This window comes from Ipomoea nil, unplaced genomic scaffold, assembly GCF_001879475.1.
Source record: "Ipomoea nil cultivar Tokyo-kokei standard unplaced genomic scaffold, Asagao_1.1 scaffold0179, whole genome shotgun sequence".
Classification (NCBI taxonomy): Eukaryota; Viridiplantae; Streptophyta; class Magnoliopsida; order Solanales; family Convolvulaceae; genus Ipomoea; species Ipomoea nil.
In genome coordinates, this window is record NW_017616607.1 from 345,260 (window position 1) to 366,987 (window position 21,728).

Here is a 21,728-nt window from a genome sequence, read left to right on the forward strand (position 1 = left end):
GACCCGAGCTCCGGTACTCCCGGCTAGAGAAGGTCGTCTACGCCTTGTACATTGTCGCAAAGAAGTTGGCTCCCTACTTCCAAGGTCGAGCAATTCGCGTGTTGACCGATCAGCCGATCGGACCAGTCCTCCGAACTGCTTCATCGTCAGGCCGCCTAGTCAAGTGGGCGTTAATGTTGACCCAATACGCGATCGAATACCGACCGAGACCAGCCATTAAAGGTCAGGCTCTTGCGGATTTCTTGGTTGAGTGCACCGCCCGGGATACCCGGCCTCCTGAGGTTGCGGATCCCGAGGCTGAGTGGTGGTCGGTGGCTACTGACGGGTCAAGTAGCAAAAAGGGAGCAGGGGGAGGAGTAGTGGTCACGAGCCCAGAAGGATTCAAAGTTTATTTTGCTCTCATGTATCAATTCCACCCGACCAACAACGAAGCCGAGTATGAAGCCTTTGTAAATGGCTTGCAATGCGCTCGGGACTTGGGGGCTGAATACATCCGAGCCCAAACAGATTCTGCACTAGTGGTCGGGCAAGTTCTCGGGGACTATGAAGTCAATGGTGAGCGTTTGCAGTTATACCGAGACCTTGCCATGGAAAAGCTCGCTCAGTTCCGGGGGTATACCGTCCGACACATACCCCGATTGGATAACGCCGACGCGGATATATTATCCAAATTGGCCCAGGACGCCCCGGAACACATGTCGAAGATAGCTCGGATCTTGGTGATCCCAAGACACAGTATTCATCGTCTACCGGTCAATCCCATCCAACCGGGTGATGACAATTGGATCACCGATCTGAAAGAATACCTCGAGCACGGTCGCCTCCCAGACGACCCACAGCGTGCTCGGAAGGCCAGGCTTCGAGCCCCAAGGTTCCAAGTCTTGGACGGTCGCCTATATCGACGATCGTATGGAGGCCCCCTCATGCGTTGCTTGACCGCCTTCGAGGCCGATTTGGTCATGAAGGAGCTACACTCGGGAATTTGCTCTTTGCATCAGGGAGGTCGATCCCTGGCCCGTCGTATCATGTTGATCGGGTACTATTGGCCGTCCCTCCAGCTAGACTGTGAAAAGTTAGCTCGGGAATGTGAGACGTGCCAACTGTACGCCCGGATGCCTGGACGACCGGCCACGTTCTATTAGCCAGTCACGACCGCAATTCCTTTCGCAAGGTGGGGGGTAGATATCTTGGGCCCCTTCCCCCAGCTTTCCGGTCGAAGAAAATTCGTGATCGTCGCCATTGATTACTTCTCCAAATGGATAGAAGCCGAGCCCTTAGCCACGATCACTTCTCAGCAGTGTGCTCGATTCCTTTGGCGCAATGTGGTTTCCCGTTTTGGTGTGCCCGTGCATCTCATCAGCGACAACGGCCGCCAATTCGTAAGCCAATATTTCCAGAACTTCTTGGCCACGATCGGGACGACTCACGTCCGGTTGTCGGTGGCCTACCCTCAGGGAAACGGTCAAGTGGAGAATGCTAACCGGACGATATTGGAAGGTCTGAAAAAGAAGTTACACTCGGCCGGTCGTAGTTGGGCCGATGAGTTGCCATACGTTTTATGGACTTATCGGACGACCCCGAGGGAAGCTACTTTGGAGACCCCTTTCGCCCTGGTTTACGGAGCTGAGGCCCGACTCCCGATCGAGGCTTGGATCCCGACCGATCGAGAGAGAACCTACAATGCCGAGGAAAATGAACATGCCATGGCGGTGGATCTCGATGGGGTCGAAGAAAAAAGAGAGCTAGCCGCACGACGCATAGCCGAGTATCAGAAGCGCGTCAAGAGTTCTAAAGATGTTCGGGTCAACCCTCGTTATTTTCAGGTTGGAGATTATGTTCTACGACGAAGGGAGGCCAGTCAACCTTTGGAGGGCGGAAAGCTAGCTCAGAACTGGGAGGGGCCGTATATCATCAGTGCGACTATACGGCCGGGAACATACCGACTGGAGACGACAACTGGTCGGGTAATCGAGGGGACTTGGAATTCCGAGCACCTCGTTCTTTTTAGGCATTAGGCCTCTTTTTTGTAATCTTTGAACGAAGAGGGGGCTTGACCTGCGTGTAGGTCCCGGTCGTCGCCTGTAATTAAATCTCTTTGTAAATATTTACTGAACCGCCTGCGAGCGGGAAGAATTAATGTAAATACGATCGGTGATTGTTCGACCGTTTGCATGCGGCGGCCCGATCGGTTATTTTCTATATCTTCAGTGCATGCAGATCAAGCTACACCGACCGGGCGAATCTATCGACCGGTCAGATGCGCTCCACATCGGCGGACATTCGAGTCACGCCATTGATCGGGGAAGCCAGGAGCTCTCAGCATTATTCCCCGATCCATTCAACTTCTGTCCACTATTGCACCCACTCGTGCCTCGAGCGCACAATAGTGTGGGGGCTGGGATAAGGAAGTATTTAAGTATTTGCAGGCCCGTCGCTCGGTTACATTCCGACCGTAGAGGCTTGTTTTCAAAAATTTTTCGACAAAGGCCCGGAGATCGGGTAAACCCGATCGGTTGGCCAGATTTGACGTCGAAATCCGATCGGTTGGCCAGATTTGACGTCGAAATATCGAACGCACGACCAGGCCATAAGGTCGTAAGGTCGGGCGTTGAGCGGATCGAGTATTGCGAGACCGGGTCTAAAGGCCAGGTGGTCGAGGGATTATGATCAGTGTGTGCAAATTGAAAGCAAGGAAACAAGAGACGAGCGACGCAAGATAGAGCAAAAAACAAATTTTATTAATTAACAAACAAAAGCTGCCCGGTACAATTCGGGACCGGGCTCCCGATCAATGGTCCTTTACAAAAAAAGAAGAAGAAGAAAGGAGCCTATTCTACTTCTTCATCTCCCGAGCTGCGGCAGCCGGTTCCTTTCCGCTCGGGGTGGCCGCCGTTGATGCCCCGGCTTCAGACGCCTTGGCTTTTGGGGCGAAGGGAGAGGGACCGGGATCGGCTAGGTCTGGGGGCAGGGCCGAGAGGACCAGCTGAAGGTCTTCCCCGTCTAGAGCCTGCTCCAACCGGGAACGGACTCGTTCGAGCATCTTCCGTTTCCCGACCGTAAAGCCCCAGCGACCGAACGAAACGATCAGCTCCTCCCCGATCTCTGTTCCCCGGGCTGCGGTAAGGAAGGCCGAGCCCAAGTCCTTGTCCTTGAAGGCTGCCCGCGCCAGCTCGCTCGGATTCTCGAGCTGAGCCTTCAGCTCCTTGGCCTCTCCAATCGCCCGACTGGCGACCTTCTCGGCGAGGACCCGCTCCTCGTCGCCTTTCTTCAGGGCCTTTTGCGTCTTCTCCAGCTCGGCCTGGAGCTCCTTGATCTCCTTCAGACGACGAGCGGCCGTCTTCTTATGATGATCAGCTTCCTCGGCCAGCATGGCTCGACCTTGTAGGAGCTGGGCGGCCCGGGAGATCTGCAGTACAAAAGGGTATTCAGGGTTAGCCCGATCAAAAACACTTGAACAAGAAAGCTGTTAGTTGAGAAAAGTTTACCTCGGCCAGGTCGTGGCCGATCCGCTCGGCCACTTGGGTCGGGGTCAACTTCCCCAGATCCTCCTTGGCTGGCGCGGCGTTGCCGATCCGGGCCAGCATGGACGCGGAGTCCCTCTCTCGCCCGACCGAAGGGCTCGGGCTGCGCTGCTCACGGCGACGCTTCAGGCTGCCCACCTCGGTCGCGCCCTGGTCGGCGACCTTCTCCTTGCCCCGGGCGACCTCTACCCGGGTGACCAAGACGTCAGGCTGCTCGACGATGAAGCCCTCGCCCGTCGACACGGTCGAGGCGCTCAGGGGTCGGGCAGTGGGAATCTCCTTTTCCCCGGCCGCCTTGGTCTTGGCCTTCTTTTTCCCGCCGAGGAAGATCTTGGCGGGTGGGGGAAGGGCGGTGTCTTCATCACCGAATTCGGCCATAGCTGCAAAAAAGGGAAACGGTCAGTTTGATCGAGAAGTTAAGCTAGGTCGGGAGAATCAGCTCGAGCTAAACCTTTCTTCTTTCGTTTCGACGGCTTGGCGACCGTCACGCCCATCGGTACGGGCAGGTACTTCTCCCTTAGCTCGTATGTGGGGGGCGGGAGCTTGGCGGCTGCGAGACTCTCGGCCGTCCGGAAGATGGAGTACTCGTGTATTTCACTCGAGATCCGAGTGACCGTCTCCTTGAGCGCCTGAGTTACGGCCGGCACCACTTGCTTCCTGAAGTGACTGCTCCAAGTGCGATCGACCGGGAGGATCCAGGGGTCGTATTTGATGGAGAAAATTCTGTTCTTCCACCCCTTGTTGTTCCCGGGCAGGCCTTTGATGGAGCACATATCTGCTCGGGATTGCAGCATCAGGAACCCGCCCCCGTAGCGGCCCGGGAGGACCTTGATCTGGTAGATGAAGTTAAACAACTCCATCGTGCACTCGGCCTCGTGCCGAGTGCATATCTGCGGGAAGCAGGCGAGGATCCGGTGGGCGTTCGGGCAGATTTGAGCCGGAACGACCCGGTAGTATGCTAGAAAGGCCGTCAAGAGGGCCGGGAAGGGAATAGCAATCGGGGCCATTAGGGAGTCGTAATGCATCCCGATCCACTTGCCCCGATGCCTATCAATTACGTTCCCCAGCCGCCGACTCGTGTCGAATTCTACCCGACCCCGGAGTACTTCAGCAATCCGAGCCGCTTCGCCTTTGGTCAGCAGGCTCATTTCTTGCTCGACACTCTCGCTGTTCAAGAACTCGAGCTCGACTGCTGGTGTGGCCGGCCCGGCCGGGTCTTCTTCGGTCTGCTCGGGGGTTTTTTCCCGATCACCCCCTCGAGGAGCAGCTTCCGGGTAGTCCCCAACCACCCGGGTAGGCGTTTCCCTAACGCCCTCGGTCGGAGAACCCCGCCCGCTTGACGTGGTTCTCTCTTCTTCTTCTTCGCTGGAGCTCCCCGATCCGCTGGAGCTAGAGCTCGACGTCCCGGAGGGGCTTGCTGCGTTGCTATGCTCGACGGCTCGCTCAGGGGCTGGCGTTGCTCGGGGGCTGGCTTCGGGAGTGCAGGACATAATGTCCACTTCCTCGTCGCTGATATACTCGACCTCCTCGTCATAATCCGCGATCGAGGCGTTTTGACTGTCAGAATCCGTCATTTCGCTCTACCTAAAGGTCGGTCGGGGTTAGTAAAGGACTTGAGTCGTCCGGGACAGTTAGTTGACCTAAGCAGTTCTACCTATAGTTGAAAGCGTAAAGAAAGAGTAAAGAACTAGGAGCTTACCGAGTGAAGAAACTTGAAAGAGGATCTGAAGTTTTGCTTTGCTTGATCGCCTTGCTGAGATGCTCTGCTCGGGATTCTTAGAGGATACCGACTGAAGCAAAAGAGTGAGGAAAGTTCAAATGAAGGCCTCAAGGGCCTATTTATAGGAGGGCATTTAGGCGGGAAAGGGGCCAACTTGCCTGACACGACCCGCGCTGAATCCGAGGCGACGGATGGGATCGCCGAGGCCGGCAGAGGCCGACACGTGGCGTAGGAAGGAATGACAGCTGGCAGGTCGGCTGGGTGGCTGACGGTTGGGCTTCTTCATCCCGTCCCGTTTCTTCCCGACTGATCAAAAAGGCCCGGGCTGGGGGGCTCTTGGTAGGGAATATCCCGATCGACATAGCCTCACCACGACCGAGGAGCCTTTGTCTCTTTCTCCTTGTCTTTGCAGGTAACAGGTCGGGCTCCACGAGAAGAACCCGGTCGTAGACCGACCGGGAGTTGCCCGAGCGGCGGTGTCGACCACCGAGCGGTAGCCCTTTGGCGAAAGAGCTGACGAAGGACACGTGGCGGCTCTTTACATTGACAGGCAGGGCACCCGGGAGGATGACACGTGGTGGCTACGTGGAGGACATGCCGAACGGCTGGAATCCTGTCCCCGGCATAGCGGCTATAAATACCCACAGTAGCTACAGTGTAGGGGACTTTTGGACGATCGATCGGTTGTTGTTAGAGAATCCCGACCGCACTCAGTCGGTACTCAGAGCAATCAACTAGATTGTACTTAGGGCCTTTACCGTGATCAATAAAGGTTTTACTTGCTTTTATCGGTCTCGTGTTATTTTATATTGCTTGCGTAGAATTAGCAGTATCATGCCCAAAACAACTTTTTTGATAAGCTTTTTGAGAAAGTCATTTTGCATAATCAGCTAACAACTAATTGCCATTTTATTCCATTGTTCAAAAGTAGAAGAGTAAAAGAATAATAAATTTTGTAATTACTAAAATATTTAAATCCAATAATAGTATAACAAATATAGACAAATAAACATGATAATAAATATCAAAACCTATAGTGAAATACAAAGTCCCCAACCAAACACACCCTAACTAAATATTTCACGAATGCGCCGCCTTACTCTGAATCAAGTTCATGTATTATGAAACCTGAGAAGACTTCAAAGACTAAAAACACACATTTTACATCCAAGAGGTGAAAGCATGGTAAAAACAGGACCGCTTAACACAATCTTCTCAAGTTGCATTTTACCCAAATGGCTCTATCTAGGAAGATGTTGTGTAGCATTTATTTAATATACACATCAAGTTCAAAAACAAAACATCTCACCTTATACAGCAATGCACAAAAATGATTTCTGTCATGTTACAGAAATGAGTAAGACCTAATGTAGCAATTCAAGTCCTTTGGGGTGGGTGATTAAAGTATACCAACTCACAGCTAAAATGGCCTGGCAGCTTCTTCCATCATCTTCTTTTTCCTCATCAGTTTGCCTATCTCCTTCATAACCTACAAGGATGGAAACAAGTGTGAAAGTTTTGTCTCCAATACCATCTTCTCTTGAAAACAACAAATAGCAGGGGACAAGGGGGAATGAACCTCCAAACACAACTCTTCTGTGCTCACTGATTCAATATCATCATAACCCAACTGAGAAGCTACTTCTGCCAAAGAAAATAGGCTGTTAGCATCGCAACAGATTTTTGACAACTATATGTGCATAAAAGAAAGAATACAAATATACTCTGGAGCGAGACAGTTGCATCAGCTGTGGCATATCCATCCTGCGTTTCTTCATAAGCAGCAGTCAGCTGAGCCAACACCTGTTAGGAAGAAGAAACAATTGGGATAAGCTCAAACACTCAAGAACTCCACAATCTCAAGGCATGTTATTGGGAGATGATATATTAATCTCTCCAATATCAGAGCAACAAAAGTGTCAGTTAAATCAACATTGGACAAAAAGCTCTAGACCTCAGAATAGGATCCAGAAATCGGAACTTGAGAAGCAGGAAGTTGAAATTTATCATCCACAACCTCCCTGGCCACAAACTGTAAAGGAACTTTGATCCATATGGATATGCCATGCCTTATAAGTGCCCTATAGTATAGTATTGGATGATCAGGAGTAAATAAATAGACAACTATTCCTTTAGAGTAATAAAAAGAAAATGAGTAACATTAGGTAGGCAGTGGTCATACAGATTGGTTGCATTCCGAACAGCAGCATTCCCAGCAGAAACAACCAGCCGGCCCATGGATGACAGCTGCCTCAGTACCTCTGTCTGAAATGCGGGTTTAGAGATGAGTGTACAGGATCATCATCAAAATAGTAATGCAACCTCAAGGCATAAGTAAATAAATAGAGTACAAAAAAGAAGTCACCTCTGTGTCCTGAAACCCCTCCTTATCACTCTGTATAAATGATGTAGCAGCCTCCTTTCCTCCTACAGCATCTTCAACTACACTATCACTGCACCAAACTATCACAGGTTAATAATCAAACTAATGGAGGTGTAATAGCTCTGGTTGGCTATAATTACCTGTCGAAATAATAGTATTTCAATTCATCTGCAAGAAGTTTCCCCAAGTTGGATTTAATGGAGCTATTAATCCCTTCAAAACAGACAATCTTCATAAGTAATATTTAAATTAAAAAAAAAACAATTAAAAGTAAAATCAAGAGAACAAAAAGGCCGTTGAAAGTAAGAGTAATGCTCACCAACAAGAAATATACAAGTTCCTTTCAAATCAGGGGATATCTCAAACGCCCTCTTCTGAATACAACTGAACAGTTAAAAAAGTGCTCTTCAAACTAAACGAAACGAAACTATACAGAACAGTAAACAATTGAGCTCCACATCCATTTATTTCAGGCGGAGAATCGTCTCACCTTCACCACGAACGACAGATCAGCAGCATTTGCGACATCCGCTGTGGAATCTGGAAACTCATACTGTCAAGCAGTTGACATGAAGGAAACCAAACAAAAATAAGAAAAAGTCGGGACGATGATGGTCTCACCGGGATCATTATCGTCGAGAAGTGCGCACACGGTAGGTTTCCGGCAAGGAAATGTGGGCTTCAGGGACGAAATTGAGTGTGAAGTAGCCGGAACTCTTCGAAATGGAGAATGGCAAGTAGGGAGGGAAGTCTTCGAGAACGTTAAAGCAGACGGCTGAAGCAATCTGACGTTGAAACCGCCATAACTTGCTCGGATTATCTCCATTCCTAAATCCTTCGCACCTTCGCCTTCTCCCACTTTTTCCAACACTTTATCCTCTTGCCTTAAATTTCCTATCCCCCTTTCTTAGCCTTTTGTTTTTTCTCTTCCAAAACTTCACCCTTTTGTTTTTCTTTATTGTCATATTGACGTTAAAATATTAAACAAATTTAAATAATGAAAAGCGCAAAAATATCATACACTACTCCGTAATTAACATGCAAACTCTATCTATAATAATCCAATTCACTTCCTACTATGTGAATTATACTAACTCACTCTTAAAGAAATTCATAGCTTTTAAAACAATAAAAAGTTTAGTAGTCTAAAATCATTAAATAAAACTTTAATGATATATAATAAATAAATATAAAATAATTCCAATACATATATCACGCGATAATCATAATCTTGTTAAATACTCCATATATTATCATCATCTTGCAGTTATATTAGTAATATACTTACCAACTATCCCAAATTATAAAGTTAATTATCTGTTAATAAATAGTAACACAAAATAACTTGTTTAGTTAACCCAATTTTGAACCAAAATCATAATAAATTTTTGTTCACTAATCTAAGAGCAATCGAGATTGAGAAATATTCTCTTAAAAAAAAAAAAAAAACAAAGAGATAGCCAACAAACGATTCTCATAAGTTTCATTATTAATTTATTACCAACACACCCTAGATTGCCAAAAATCTAGGTTGAGGCCCCTCCTCCAACAACAAACAAACAAAAGAGTCGGAAATAATATGTATACACAAAAAGGAGTTGTGCACATCATTGAATTGGATAACATGATTGTATAATTCTTTGTATTACATTTGGCATTATCCCTCAACATTAGCTCATACACTTGATGAATCCCAAGCAAAATCAAATCTTTCATTAAGAAACAAAAGAAATGGTGTACCATAAGTCCATAACCTGGAACATTAACTTACAAGGAAAACCGAAAGACACAGACAGAGCCACAAGCAACAAAAACGTGATACAGGTGACGTGAACGAGCACGACAGGTTCCTTAACCCAAAATACCTATTCGCTATGTACTATAAACAAAAACACCTCTTCAAATGAAGACCACTCAGTTCCTACCCTTTACAAAATACACATAAAAGAAACAATGTTTTATACTCTTCCCTTTCTCTATTCCTTGTGGAATGGAGTGTTCATTTGGGCACAGCAGCAGGGCAAGGGGAGAGGATTTTTGTGTTATCAAGAGACATCATCATATGGTCAAAACTGATGTATAATATAATACTCAACGGGGGCGGAATAATTAAATGTAAATCCAACAAAATTATATCATTTACAGCCCTATACCAGCACAACCTTGTGTCAACAAACTCTGCTCTGTGGACTGTGAAGAACCACAAGAGGTCTGAACTCAGCAGAAGGGTACAGTGGGACATTGGCAAGGGACGCTCATATCATCTTCCACCTGCGTCCACTGAAGTTCAGATGTTGAATCAGAAACTAGACTGCAGATGCTCTATCTACTCACAATAAAAGCACAAAATTGAAATTTTGTTTTATTTATTTACCATAAACCTTAATATTTTCTAGCCATATCATCTGCCTCAAAAATTTGCTCGCTGAGCTGAGGAATTATTTTTCTTCATAAGGGAAAAAGAACAAAGCACAAACCACAAGGATGTAATTAAAACAGGCTATTTAAAATACCTCTGATCTGCCCAGAACTGGTGCCCACTACTGAAAGAGTTGAAATGTTTGACACAGAAATAGGTGATAATGGAGGAGATGATACTACTGCATTATCTTTCATTATAGGAGAATCTGCTCCTGCTAGCTTGGACTCATTTAAAGCCATTGTTCTATGATCACTGGAGGGTATGGAGAAACTTCGAGAAACAGTTAGATGTCGAGATGGTAGTGAAGACCCTGGATTTGATACCGCCAAAGGGTTGGAGTATCTACTTGCAGGCTTGGAAGCTAAAGAGCCAGGAGGCCGAGGGAGCTCATGCAGCTCACTGATTTTTGGCGAAGCTACAAGTGGAGGTGATGCACTGCGGGAGATGTCTATGGATGAAGGTGGCTGGACTCTTGGCACTCCATAGGTTGATCCAGATTCTTGCTGGGACCTTTCAGCAGAGCCAATAGGCCCACTGGCAGATAATGAAGGCCTGTTAGACAATGGCTTACTTGATATCGGACCAGAGAAAGAGAGTCTTTTTGCCCTTTCAACATCAAATGTATTGTGTGTCTCTAATTGTTGAACCGACGAAGTTCCTTCTAAAGGAGAGGGTAGACGGATGGACGCATTGTTAATGTTGCTTTCTTTGAATGATGATTGAGCTTTTGATGCACCACGAACTGACAAGCTATTATCATCTTTGACTTTATCATAATTATCTGAACGCCACAAATTGTTGGTACTGCCAGTGAGGTTTGTAACACTCGAAGGGAAAAAAGAACCACTTGCCCTTCCAGGTAGGCTTTTTGCATCTGCTGGAGTTGGCAGCACATATGTATGGAATTTTCTTGCAGATGTCTGAGCTTCTCTATTCCTATCAGATATATCCATCTTCTCTGCATTAATTGGTCCAATTGGAGCAGAATGACTGCTAACTCGAGGTTGTCTGTTTAAAACATGATCTTGGAATTTGAAATCTAACTGCAAATGTGTTACATAAATTGTTATAGAGACAAAGTGGATAAACAAAATCAAAGATTTACTTGAAAACTAAAATTAAAAAGAGTGTAATATAGGGAAGGAGAACTTCACCTCAATATCTTCTATGCCTGAAGTTTGTGTACTAGGAGCATCAGCATGATCTAACTGCAGAATCCACATAGCAGACCAAAATACTAATCAACTTTGATCTTAGGAAGAAACAAGGAAAATTTTACAATATTGATCTTATGAATACAAAAGTTGCACCTACAAAACAAAAAATAAAAAAAATAAAAGATACCTCCATAGAATTGCTCAGCTCCTGCTTGTTTGTCCGATAGTCAAAACTCAACTCCCCTTCATCATTAGCATCATACCTCTTAGATCCATCATCATCTGTATCATCTATTTCACTGATTTGGAAATCTATATGTTGCTTATCAGCAACCATCCTTATTTGTGGATCAACAGCTTCAAGAGATTTAAATCCCTTACGAAACAAATTCAACTGTTCCAAAGGAGACAAGGAAAACAGCATTACTAGACTCGCAATAAAGATGGGCAGTAATGGTTTGAATTTATGAAGACACAAGGACACCTGTGCTGCATGATGACGGGTGGCTTGGGTCAAGAGACTGTGGGATCGCCCTTGCTTCAGAGATTCAACACGAAAAATGCAGAGTCTTGCCATTTCATCATGTTCTTCACGAGTAGCCTGCAATTGCTGTGGAGTAAAATTCTCGCCCTTTCCACATTTTCCCCTGTTGCTTATCATGTACTCATACACCTCCCTTATTAAGCAAGAAGTCAATAATTATGACAAAAGCAAGAAAATAACACATCTTCTCAGATCAATGGAAAAGATTATTACCTTTTCTCATCACATTGTAGTTTCATCTCCTGCACCAATAGAGGATGGAACTCTTTAAACGTTATAGAATAAGGGTGCTGAATAACCAAACTAAACCATTCAAACTGCTTGAGCCACAAGGAAAACTGGGTTTTCTGATTTTAAATATCTAACTGCTAGTGCTTTAAATTTAACAACATGAAAGATGTCAGGCGGATTACTATTTCCTATTTCATAAAAGACCAAACAGCCTGCTACACACACACATACTTTTCTCAACATATTTACCATGCAACACAGATAACTAAGAAAGAGCAACTCTAGTCTATTCCCCAAAGCTCTGTTTATAAGTACAAAGAGGACAACAAAAACAAGAGCCAAGAGGGGACAGGGGGAGGAGAAGTAGGATTTAACACAATCAGACTGAAACAGGTAGATGTAAGTCCAGACTTTCAACACACAAACCTCCACTTTCCGAAGCTCATTAAGAAGAGACTCTGATGGGTTTGTGATGGTTACAATAACATGAGTACGCTGCAATGGAAATTTCCATTAGTCACACCCTTGTTTTTTTTTTTTTTTTTCAAATCCAAAATAAAATATTGAAGATAGTCACAATGATATGCACTAACATAGATATCAACAAGTTTCTGCAGTTCCAGCTGCACTCTTCCAAGTGCTGAGAATGCTTTGCCTGCATGCATATAGCAACCTAAACTAAGAATTGCATAGTGCTATCGTAACTTTTTTTTTCTTTTTCCACCCAAAACATATTAAGGAATTGACAGTCTTCATTTAGCCAGTAAAATAACAAGAACCAAAAAAAGACCAAGTGTGGAAAAGGTAGGTTCACTTACCACTTTCTCCATCACCATTCAGTGTAATTTTCTCCAATAGACAGTTCCCCATTTCCATCAAGGACTCCGAAAATTCTGAAAAGAAAGATTCATACTTGATAATGATTAATGACCACGATGGCATGATGTTTCAGTAGTGGGACTCAAGATTCTTATTCAAAGAAAGGTTCAATCAAATAATAATCTATGAAAGATATATTCCAAAATAAGGGCGAGAAAGGTAAGAAACTGAATTTAGCAACCAGTTGTAAGCATAATGTTACATCCCCTTGGTCCTCTAAGCTTATTGACATTCCATCAGAGCCCATGCAGAACTATCATTTTTTATTTTCAAAATTAGAGTAACGAGTAAAGAATAAAGACATAAAGTACCATATGCACTATTTGCTGCTGCTGCTGCTGCAGAAAGTAAACTATCATAGCAGTTCCTCATGTCTTTCATATCCTGTAACAGAACAGAAGTCAATGTAGATGCAACTACAAAGATAAAGAAGAGAATGCGGGGAGCAGAGGATCCTGCTAAAGAAAAAGAAAAAGTCCTAAAGTTCCCAATTACAGGTGACATAGTGGAGTTGCAATCATTTAGATATATTCTGAATGAATCAGAATTTTCCCCAATCAGATATGTCTACAACTTTGTAATTATAGTATGCATAATAACAAGAATTCAGATGCACCAAAAAAGGGGGGATTCAGATGAAACTCAAATTGTCAGACCTGAAAATTTTTTATCTAAAAGGAACACAGCTTCATGGTTGACATAACTCTAAATTGCTCTCCAACAGTTGTCACAAAGCTAGAATTGAAACTAATTAAGTGATCTAACCCGAATAGACATCAAAAACAGATTTGACCACACTTCAAAGGTGAGATTTCTAGGTTCTTCCGACTTGGGAAGGGCGTAGCAACTACACTGCTGAGACTCTTCAAAGCAAACAAGTCTCTCAGGAATCGGAAATATGCCGTAAAAATCAACAATGTTTGCGATGGAATTACCAGCGAGGAAACTCCGCCAAAAACTATGCTCAAATCTTACTCGGCAATCTCATGATTATTATTAAAAAATAAATAAATAAATAAATAAACAAAAGAAGAAAAAGCGAGAGAACATAAAGCAAAAGAAAGAGAGTAAATAGGGAGAAAGATCAGAGACCTGCGAAGCCTGCGCGAGGCCGTCGGAGAGGACCAAGGAGTGATGATCTTTCTTGTCCTTTGCATCGCTCTTATGCAACGCCAATTTCTTCAGCTTACCCAACGGAGACTTCATATCAATCCTCCGACCACTATGATTACTATGATGATTGTAATTGTACAGAGAGACAAACGACGAAGATTAAGGTTGTCTTCCCCAACACAGTCGATTGGAGTTGCGAAGAAGCCGAATATAGAAATAGAAAATACTACTGTATATCAGTTCTGAGTTCTGACCAGAAAAGTAAAATATATAAATAAATAAACTTTAGAAAACAAAAAAAAATTAAATTAAATTTAAAAAAAAAAAAAAAAAAGGAAAAAGACGGAAAAATTCTAACGTGAAGAATGCAAGTGCTGTGCTGTGCTGCTAGTCCTGCTAGTCTGCTACTGTGAGCACTGAGCACCACCTGTCCGTTTTCGGTAAGTTCTACGCAGTCAAAACTCAAAACGAATAATTTTGACCGGGTGAGTTTTGGAAGTCTCATGGTAAAAATTTAATATTAAAATTTCATCGCGCGTTTTATAGTTTTTTTTTTTTTTTTTTTTTTTTTTTAAAGAAAAGGCGTTTTATAGAAACAAAATTTAGAATAAACTTTTGTCAAATATTTTAGTAATATTGCTTAAATTAAAATTGTACTAATCTCATTATGAACTTTATAATCTACAAATCTATCATCTACATCTACATCTACAAATCTAATAAGAACTAATAAATTTAAACCCTTAATGAGAACAAAAAAAAAAAATGTTGGTGTAATTGTTTGTGAAAATAAATAGTTCATATTTTGATTTTAGTATTACTTTTATGAGTTTTCTTATTTACCCCCTATTATATTGTTTTCTTCTCTTAAATAACATTGCATTCTGTTAGTATAAATTTTAATAACGGAATATTCCGTTAATTATTTATTATTCTTTAACTTACTCATTAATTTATATAAGAAATGTCTTAGGTTCTAACTCTATCACAATCGGAGTTAGCATAATTGTTGAACATATATTACAAATATGTTAAAATGTATTTAAAAATATAATATAAAATTTAACATAAACTTTGGTCAAATAATTAGCCCGACTAAATACATAGCACTCAAAGTCGAGGAAGTGGAGGTGAACCAAGCAAAACCCGAGCTGACGGTTGGTGCGGCATGGGGGAAGGCCATGGCTGACGAAGCTGCGAGGGAGGTGGCGTGAGTGTGACAACCCAAAATTTAATTTTATAAATCCGATTTTAAGAAATTCTGAAATAGTCATTTTTCACTCCGTAAAAATTTTTGCGATGAAATTGGTGTTGAATAAATTATTTTGAGCCACTTTTAAGTAAATTCAACACCGGCACTTATTTTAAATCTAAAATCCTAGATTTTCGGGTACATTGCGTACCAAGTTTTTTATCCAAAAGTCAATCTGAGTGAAACCGGAAAGGAACCTGTGAAACCTTAATTAACCAAGTGTTTTAATTAGAACTATCTTTTAGAAAATCTATTTTGACCCCAAGTTATTCAAAAGTCATCTTTCTAGCCTTGGTTCATGATATAAGGTGGACCTTGACTATTCCTACAAGACAAAGCATTTGATGAGATATTTGAAAGTAAGCAATTACACTTTTACCCTTCAACCCTAGCAACAAAAGAACACTATTCTACCCTAACTCTTGTTCATTTTTTCACCTCCCTTGGCAGCCCTTTCTCTCATCTCTCTCGTGTCTCTCTCTCTCCACCTCTCTACCATCTTCATCTTCTTCATCTTGAAAGCTCCTCTTCTCCAAGCCTTAGTCCAAGATTTGGTAAGCTTCCTCCTCTCTTCCTTCATTCCATTCTCTAGTTTAAGTTGTTAAGATGATGTATTTATGTGGGTTTATTTGTGTGCTTGTGAGTGGAAATGGTGAAGTTGTTGCTATGTTTTGGTTTGGAGAAGGAAGATGAAGGGTGAAGAAAAAGAGCTTGGTAATGGTGTTGGCTAGAACAAGAATGCTCAAGGTATAACCCATGGATTCCCAAATCTAGTATTTTTGCCCTAAAATATGTGATTTATTTGTTCAAATTGGTTTATACTTATGTATTGAGTGTTTAAAGTGATGAAGTATATGTTATTTGTTGTCATCTTGCTATGTGATTTTGGAGAAGTGTTCATCTGTTGAAGTGTTAATAGGAAAGCATTAGCATCTTGACCATAGGGACGGATCTAGGCAAGATCCGTCACCAGTCACCCCGCACCCATTTCTGGGAGTTCACGGACCATGGTGACGGATCTTGACCATAGGGACGGATCTAGGCAAGATCCGTCACTAGTCACCCCATTTCTGGGAGTTCACGGACCATGGTGATGGATTAGAAATGGGAGGAGTTCACGGACCATGGTGACGGATTAGAAATGGGAGTTCACGGACCATGGTGACAGATTAGAAATGGGAGTTCACGGACCATGGTGACGGATCTTGACCATAGGGACGGATCTAGGTAAGATCCGTCACCAGTCACCCCACACCCATTTCTGGGAGCTCACGGACCATGGTGACGGATTAGAAATGGGAGCTCACGGACCATGGTGACGGATTAGAAATGGGAGTTCACGGACCATGGTGACGGATCTTGACCATAGGGACTGGTGACGGATCTTGACCATAGGGACGGATCTAGGCAAGATCAACTCCCATGGTGACGGATCTTGACCATAGGGACTGGTGACGGATCTTGACCATAGAGACGGATCTAGGCAAGATTTCACGGACCATGGTGACGGATCTTGACCATAGGGACGGATCTAGGTAAGATCCGTCACCAGTCACCCCGCACCCATTTCTGGGAGCTCACGGACCATGGTGACAGATTAGAAATGGGAGTTCACGGACCATGGTGACGGATCTTGACCATAGGGACTGGTGACGGATCTTGACCATAGGGACTGGTGACGGATCTTGACCATAGGGACTGGTGACGACGGATCTAGGCAAGATCCGTCACCAGTCACCCCGCACCCATTTCTGGGAGTTCACGGACCATGGTGACGGATTAGAAATGGGAGTTCACGGATCACGGATCATGACCACCCATTTCTGGGAATTGTCACCCCGCACCCCCGCACCCATTTCTGGGAGTTCACGGACCATGGTGACGGATTAGAAATGGGAGTTCAGGTTTATTTATATTTAAAAGTATTTTTTTTTATAGAAAATCATAAATATGTTTGAGAAGGGTTTAAACTACCAAAAGCTTGATGTGCCAAGAAAACTCTATTTCAAGAATTATTTTATGAGTATATATGTTTTGGGGAAATGATATACTTGATTTTGAGAATATATACTTATATAATTATGTATGAGGTGTATATTTAATTATAAAGATATTTGAAGCTTATTCTATTATTTCCCTAAAATTTCTTAGTTATTAACATCGTATATTTTGGGAAATACTATGTATCTCTAGAAAGTTTTTATTAAGAACTTTTGATCTATAAAGTGTATAACCCCTTGGACCGTGAGTTGCTCATGTGTAATGGCCAGGCCCTTGTGGCTCAGCTACGTGTCATTTCGAATCAGGTGTCACGGGCCCTTGTGGCTCAGTACCTCGGGGCCGTCTTGACGCACGTTTTGGCTTTGATTTCGTCGGATTTGGATTAGAAATGAGCATGTTCTGATGGCTTTAGTGATGAAATTGCTTCACAGTATGATTATTTGAGTTCTTTGCCTTTGGGAATTTCTTTGTTTTATTCCCCTTATGCTATTTGTGTATTGATTAGAGAAGCATGAATACTTTGTGGATAAGAATTATTAGAAAAGCATGACTAGATTGTGTTGTATGTTCAATGGGATTTGAAGCTTATTTTTATGGTAGAAATGTACAGAGCATGTCTTTTTGTAAACTAGCATGATTCAAAAGTGCATAAGTGGCCAACGTGAGCCTAAGTATTATTTTTCCAAAACTCATGAGCATGTGGAAAGTCTTTATCGTGTTGCACTGAGAAGTTGTTGAGATGTGACATACATAAGTTTGGTGCATGAAAGATATATATATATATATATATATATATATATATATATATATATATATATATATATATATATATATATATATACACATATATGTGTGTGTGTGTGTGTGTGTGTGTAGATTTTGGATCCGGTGAGGTCACTATTGTCTGGTGAGGTCGTGAGCCTCGATCTTGACCGTTTATTAATATTGTTCAATGCTTCAGATTTGCAGTATGAATAACTCACGCGCTATGTTTATTTTGGAGTTGGGGGGTATGGTTGGCTTTTGCTTATATTGTTATTAAGGTATAAAAATTTGGGTGACCGATTTTTTGGGTCTGTGCACAGGTATTTATGGTATTAAATCACAATCAATATTTAATGCAGTCTCTTTTGCTTCCGTTCAATTTCTCTTTCTTTCTCTTTCTTTCTTCTGCGGTATTCACACCACATCTCTGGTATTAAATCACAATCACAAACGGACACACCACAATATAATTTATTATTATTATTTTTTACATTCATTTGTTCTTAAACCAGTAGACCACGCTCCAGCTTCGCGGCTCTGCTTCGCAAATCGCACGTCGCAAGTCGCCACCGCCGACCATTGGCCGTTCTGGGTGGACGGCATTCGCACTTCGTCAGGTCTGTCCGTCCGTCTGTCCCTGAGAAGAAGAACAACATAGCAGGCAGCAGCTTGGCAGCTCCGTCAGCTCCACCGCCTCCATGAGTCCACAGTAGTCTTCTTCAGTTCTTCGTCCGTCCGCGGTCGTCCCTAATCCCTTGGATCTGTTACATCTGTAGTGTTTAGATCTGTTCATTAACTTCATTTGCCCTAATTACTTGCGAATTTTTCCCCAATTCGTCTGAATCATTGAACATATGATGTTTTCATATGTATGTCTGCGCATGGAATTTGTTTCTGTTGTGGTCATTAAATTTTTGTGGAATTTTAAGTGAGAAAATGCATTTCTAAATTGCAAATAGTAATATGCTTAATTGTTTGTTTGTTTGTTTTTTTTTTTTTTTTTTTTTTTTTTTTTTTTTTTTTTGGTTTTGTTGAAATTCATTACAGTATAATGCTTTTCCTTAATTGCATTTTCATGTTTTAGTAAAACTGCTTTGTGAATTTGCAATTTTTAGAACAAAAGTTTTGTGGCTTTAACTATCATGTAGAAGATTGTGGGCTAAGTGCTCATGGTTGAGTTGCTTTTTTGCACGATGGTTGCAAATTTTATCCCAGGTTTTAGATACATTACTGGCAAGTTTTTGTTTTTCCCATATAGTTATAGTATGAGTGCATGGCTAAAATGCATTGGTTGTGTTAGTGAGAAACAAAGTTTTCGGTTTAAACTATGATTGGCATTGGTCCCGAGCAGTAAAACATTTTAATGTTGGCTAGTCAAGTTGTCATCCAAGCATTTTTTGTTTTCTCTAAATTGAATGGTATTGATGTATTAGCTCAAAAAAATGGTGGAAATTTCTCCACTCAAAAAATTTCTTTTTCTTTTTCATTTTAACTTCGCTTCTTCGCCCTCACTCAATGTAAATTCTGGTTCTGTCCCTATACAAATATGTAAACTTTGTTTTTAGCTCTTCAGTGTATATGTATCATCCACAAGGTAGATTGTCGCATAATAATGCATGCATGGGTTTGCCTTCCATTCATTATCATGTGCCAAAATATGTGTTGTATTATTAACTCTTATCACTTCACCTTGTAAAACTTCATATTTGATCTTGGTGTGTGCGTAGGTTCGGGATGGCGTGTGCGTTTTGTGAACATTGGTCGTTGTATCGATGTGGTATGCCATGTGTATTTATTTCAAACTGTTTGTGAATGACTTAGTTGTGTGCATGTGTTTTTTGTGGTGGGTGCATTGTGATAAATTATATGAAAAAGGAATTAATGAATAAATATAATATTTTAGCAGCATTGGCACTACTATATACGAATTCTCTCCTAATTCATGTTGTTTTTTAATTTTTTTTTTTTAGGTTTTACTGTTGTATTTGAAGATGTAATCTAACAGAGTAACAGTGTTGTGTGCATTGCAGTGTTATGACCTGTGCGCTTTACGTTGTGAGAGATTTTGCATCATTTTTTTTTTAAATAGTTCTTTTGTGTGTTTGTCTCTCTTTATTTTTTTTGGAACTAACTCTTTCATTGGGATCCTTTTAAACAGTTTGGTTTTTGTTATTTGGTATGTGCAGTGCAGTGTAGTGTTATGGCGTGTGCGAATTACTGTGCTGGGATTTTGCATTATTTTTTTTAAACAATAAGTGGTTTTGTTTGGGTGACTTCTTTTATGGAAGTACATATCTCTTCTTTTTTTGTGTGTATGTTTCTGTCTAGCACCATTTTTGTTTGTCTGTGCGTAAAGCTTGACATTTTTTTAGGGAACACTTCTGAGGTCGTTGAAGCCCCCCTTGGTGTAGCGTCGCCTACTGCCCAAGTAGACCCGCCAGCTCCCACCGTCGTGGTGTCTCCTCATGCTCAAGGAGATCCGACTTTGGATGCCCGATGAGGATGATGTAGATATCTTCCCAACTATGAAGACTCGTACATCCCCAAAGCATTTAGTTGCCCAAATGAAGCGCTTTAATGCATGCCAATGGAAAGCTGTGAATGTAATTGGGTTAGGGAAAAAAAAACCCAAGCCCAAGTTTTGTATAATCTTTTTTAATTAAATAAAAACAACCTCATGAATGTGCACAATCATCTAATTACAGTTTCAGTCAAAATTCTAAACAGAACACACTTGCATTGACTCCAATATCATATTACGCACACGCCGTACCACAGTTATGCACAGACCACAATCAAAATCACACGCCAAAAAGCTTCTGCATTCTTTTACTAAAATTTTACCAAAAGAAAAAGGTCAATGATTCATGCGTACTCTGATTACCAATTATTTTACACCACACCACATGCCAAAATAAAAGAAAAAAAATATAGTACCACAGTTATGCGAAGTCCGACTTACAATAGCATGCTCACGCTGTTGTACATATATGCACACACCACTGTAAATTTCAACACCGGTGCACCACAAATCTAAGGAGGACTACTCTAACAATCATTTTCTTTATAAACAAACCAAAAAAAACATGAATTCACGCACATACCTAATAATAATTTTGGCTAACAAGTACAACTAAACAAAAAATGAACGCCGCATCATTAAGATTTGTACACGCCATAGCACATATACGCCCACACCACCAACAAAAAATATTAATGACGTCATGCAAAGTTCGCGGTTCATGTAGTTGCACAAGTCATTGCTTACTAATGCACACACCTGTGTCCAACCCACTTGCCTTCGGCTTTTTAAATTATTGTTTCTTAAAAAAAAAAACCATCATGCGTTGATGCTTACAAAACATAACAATTTTTCAAAAAACACGAACAAAAAATATTAACAACATCATGGAAACTTAGTGGTTCATGTAGTTGCACACGCCATTGCTTACTAATGAAAATAATAATTTTTTTTTAAAAAAAAGTCCAAAAAAAAAAAAAAAATCAAAGCCCGCAACCATACAATTTACACACGCTGTTGCACATACACACACACACCAACGAATACCCACGTTTCTTCGGCTTGTTGCACTCTTTTTTCTTTAAAAAAAAAATACTACACGTACTACTCTTGCAATCTTCTTCTTTAAAACCAACCCATATACATAAATTCACGCACACACATATAAACTATTTTCATAAAAAAAAAAAAAAAACCTCATCCATACAATTTGCACACG

The 21,728-nt window shown here is 42.2% G+C and overlaps 2 protein-coding genes across 3 annotated transcripts; both read right to left on the reverse strand.

Moving 5' to 3' along the window:
- Nucleotides 1-6,442: 6,442 nt before the first annotated feature.
- On the reverse strand, nucleotides 6,443-8,555 carry LOC109178764 (probable inactive shikimate kinase like 1, chloroplastic). 2 transcript variants are annotated; one of them, XM_019328329.1, is made up of 10 exons: nucleotides 8,246-8,555; nucleotides 8,115-8,164; nucleotides 7,944-7,995; nucleotides 7,765-7,837; nucleotides 7,607-7,694; nucleotides 7,424-7,506; nucleotides 7,196-7,322; nucleotides 6,966-7,044; nucleotides 6,821-6,885; nucleotides 6,443-6,730 (listed from the first exon to the last, which is right to left on the reverse strand). In XM_019328329.1, exons 1-10 carry the CDS (start codon nucleotides 8,448-8,450, stop codon nucleotides 6,662-6,664), a joined length of 891 nt encoding a protein of 296 aa, XP_019183874.1. In that variant the 5' UTR covers nucleotides 8,451-8,555; the 3' UTR covers nucleotides 6,443-6,661. The 2 variants fall into 2 exon arrangements, with proteins under 2 accessions (XP_019183874.1, XP_019183867.1); XM_019328322.1 differs by having other exon boundaries at nucleotides 7,944-7,998; nucleotides 8,246-8,554.
- A 656-nt stretch (nucleotides 8,556-9,211) lies between these two features.
- LOC109178780 (uncharacterized protein At2g33490-like) lies at nucleotides 9,212-14,204 on the reverse strand. Its single transcript, XM_019328340.1, has 11 exons — nucleotides 13,950-14,204; nucleotides 13,169-13,241; nucleotides 12,797-12,871; nucleotides 12,572-12,633; nucleotides 12,405-12,473; nucleotides 11,961-11,989; nucleotides 11,688-11,880; nucleotides 11,391-11,597; nucleotides 11,201-11,254; nucleotides 10,138-11,089; nucleotides 9,212-9,904 (listed from the first exon to the last, which is right to left on the reverse strand). The coding sequence occupies exons 1-11, from the start codon at nucleotides 14,061-14,063 to the stop codon at nucleotides 9,885-9,887; spliced, it is 1,848 nt and encodes a 615-aa protein (XP_019183885.1). The 5' UTR covers nucleotides 14,064-14,204; the 3' UTR covers nucleotides 9,212-9,884.
- Nucleotides 14,205-21,728: the final 7,524 nt, after the last annotated feature.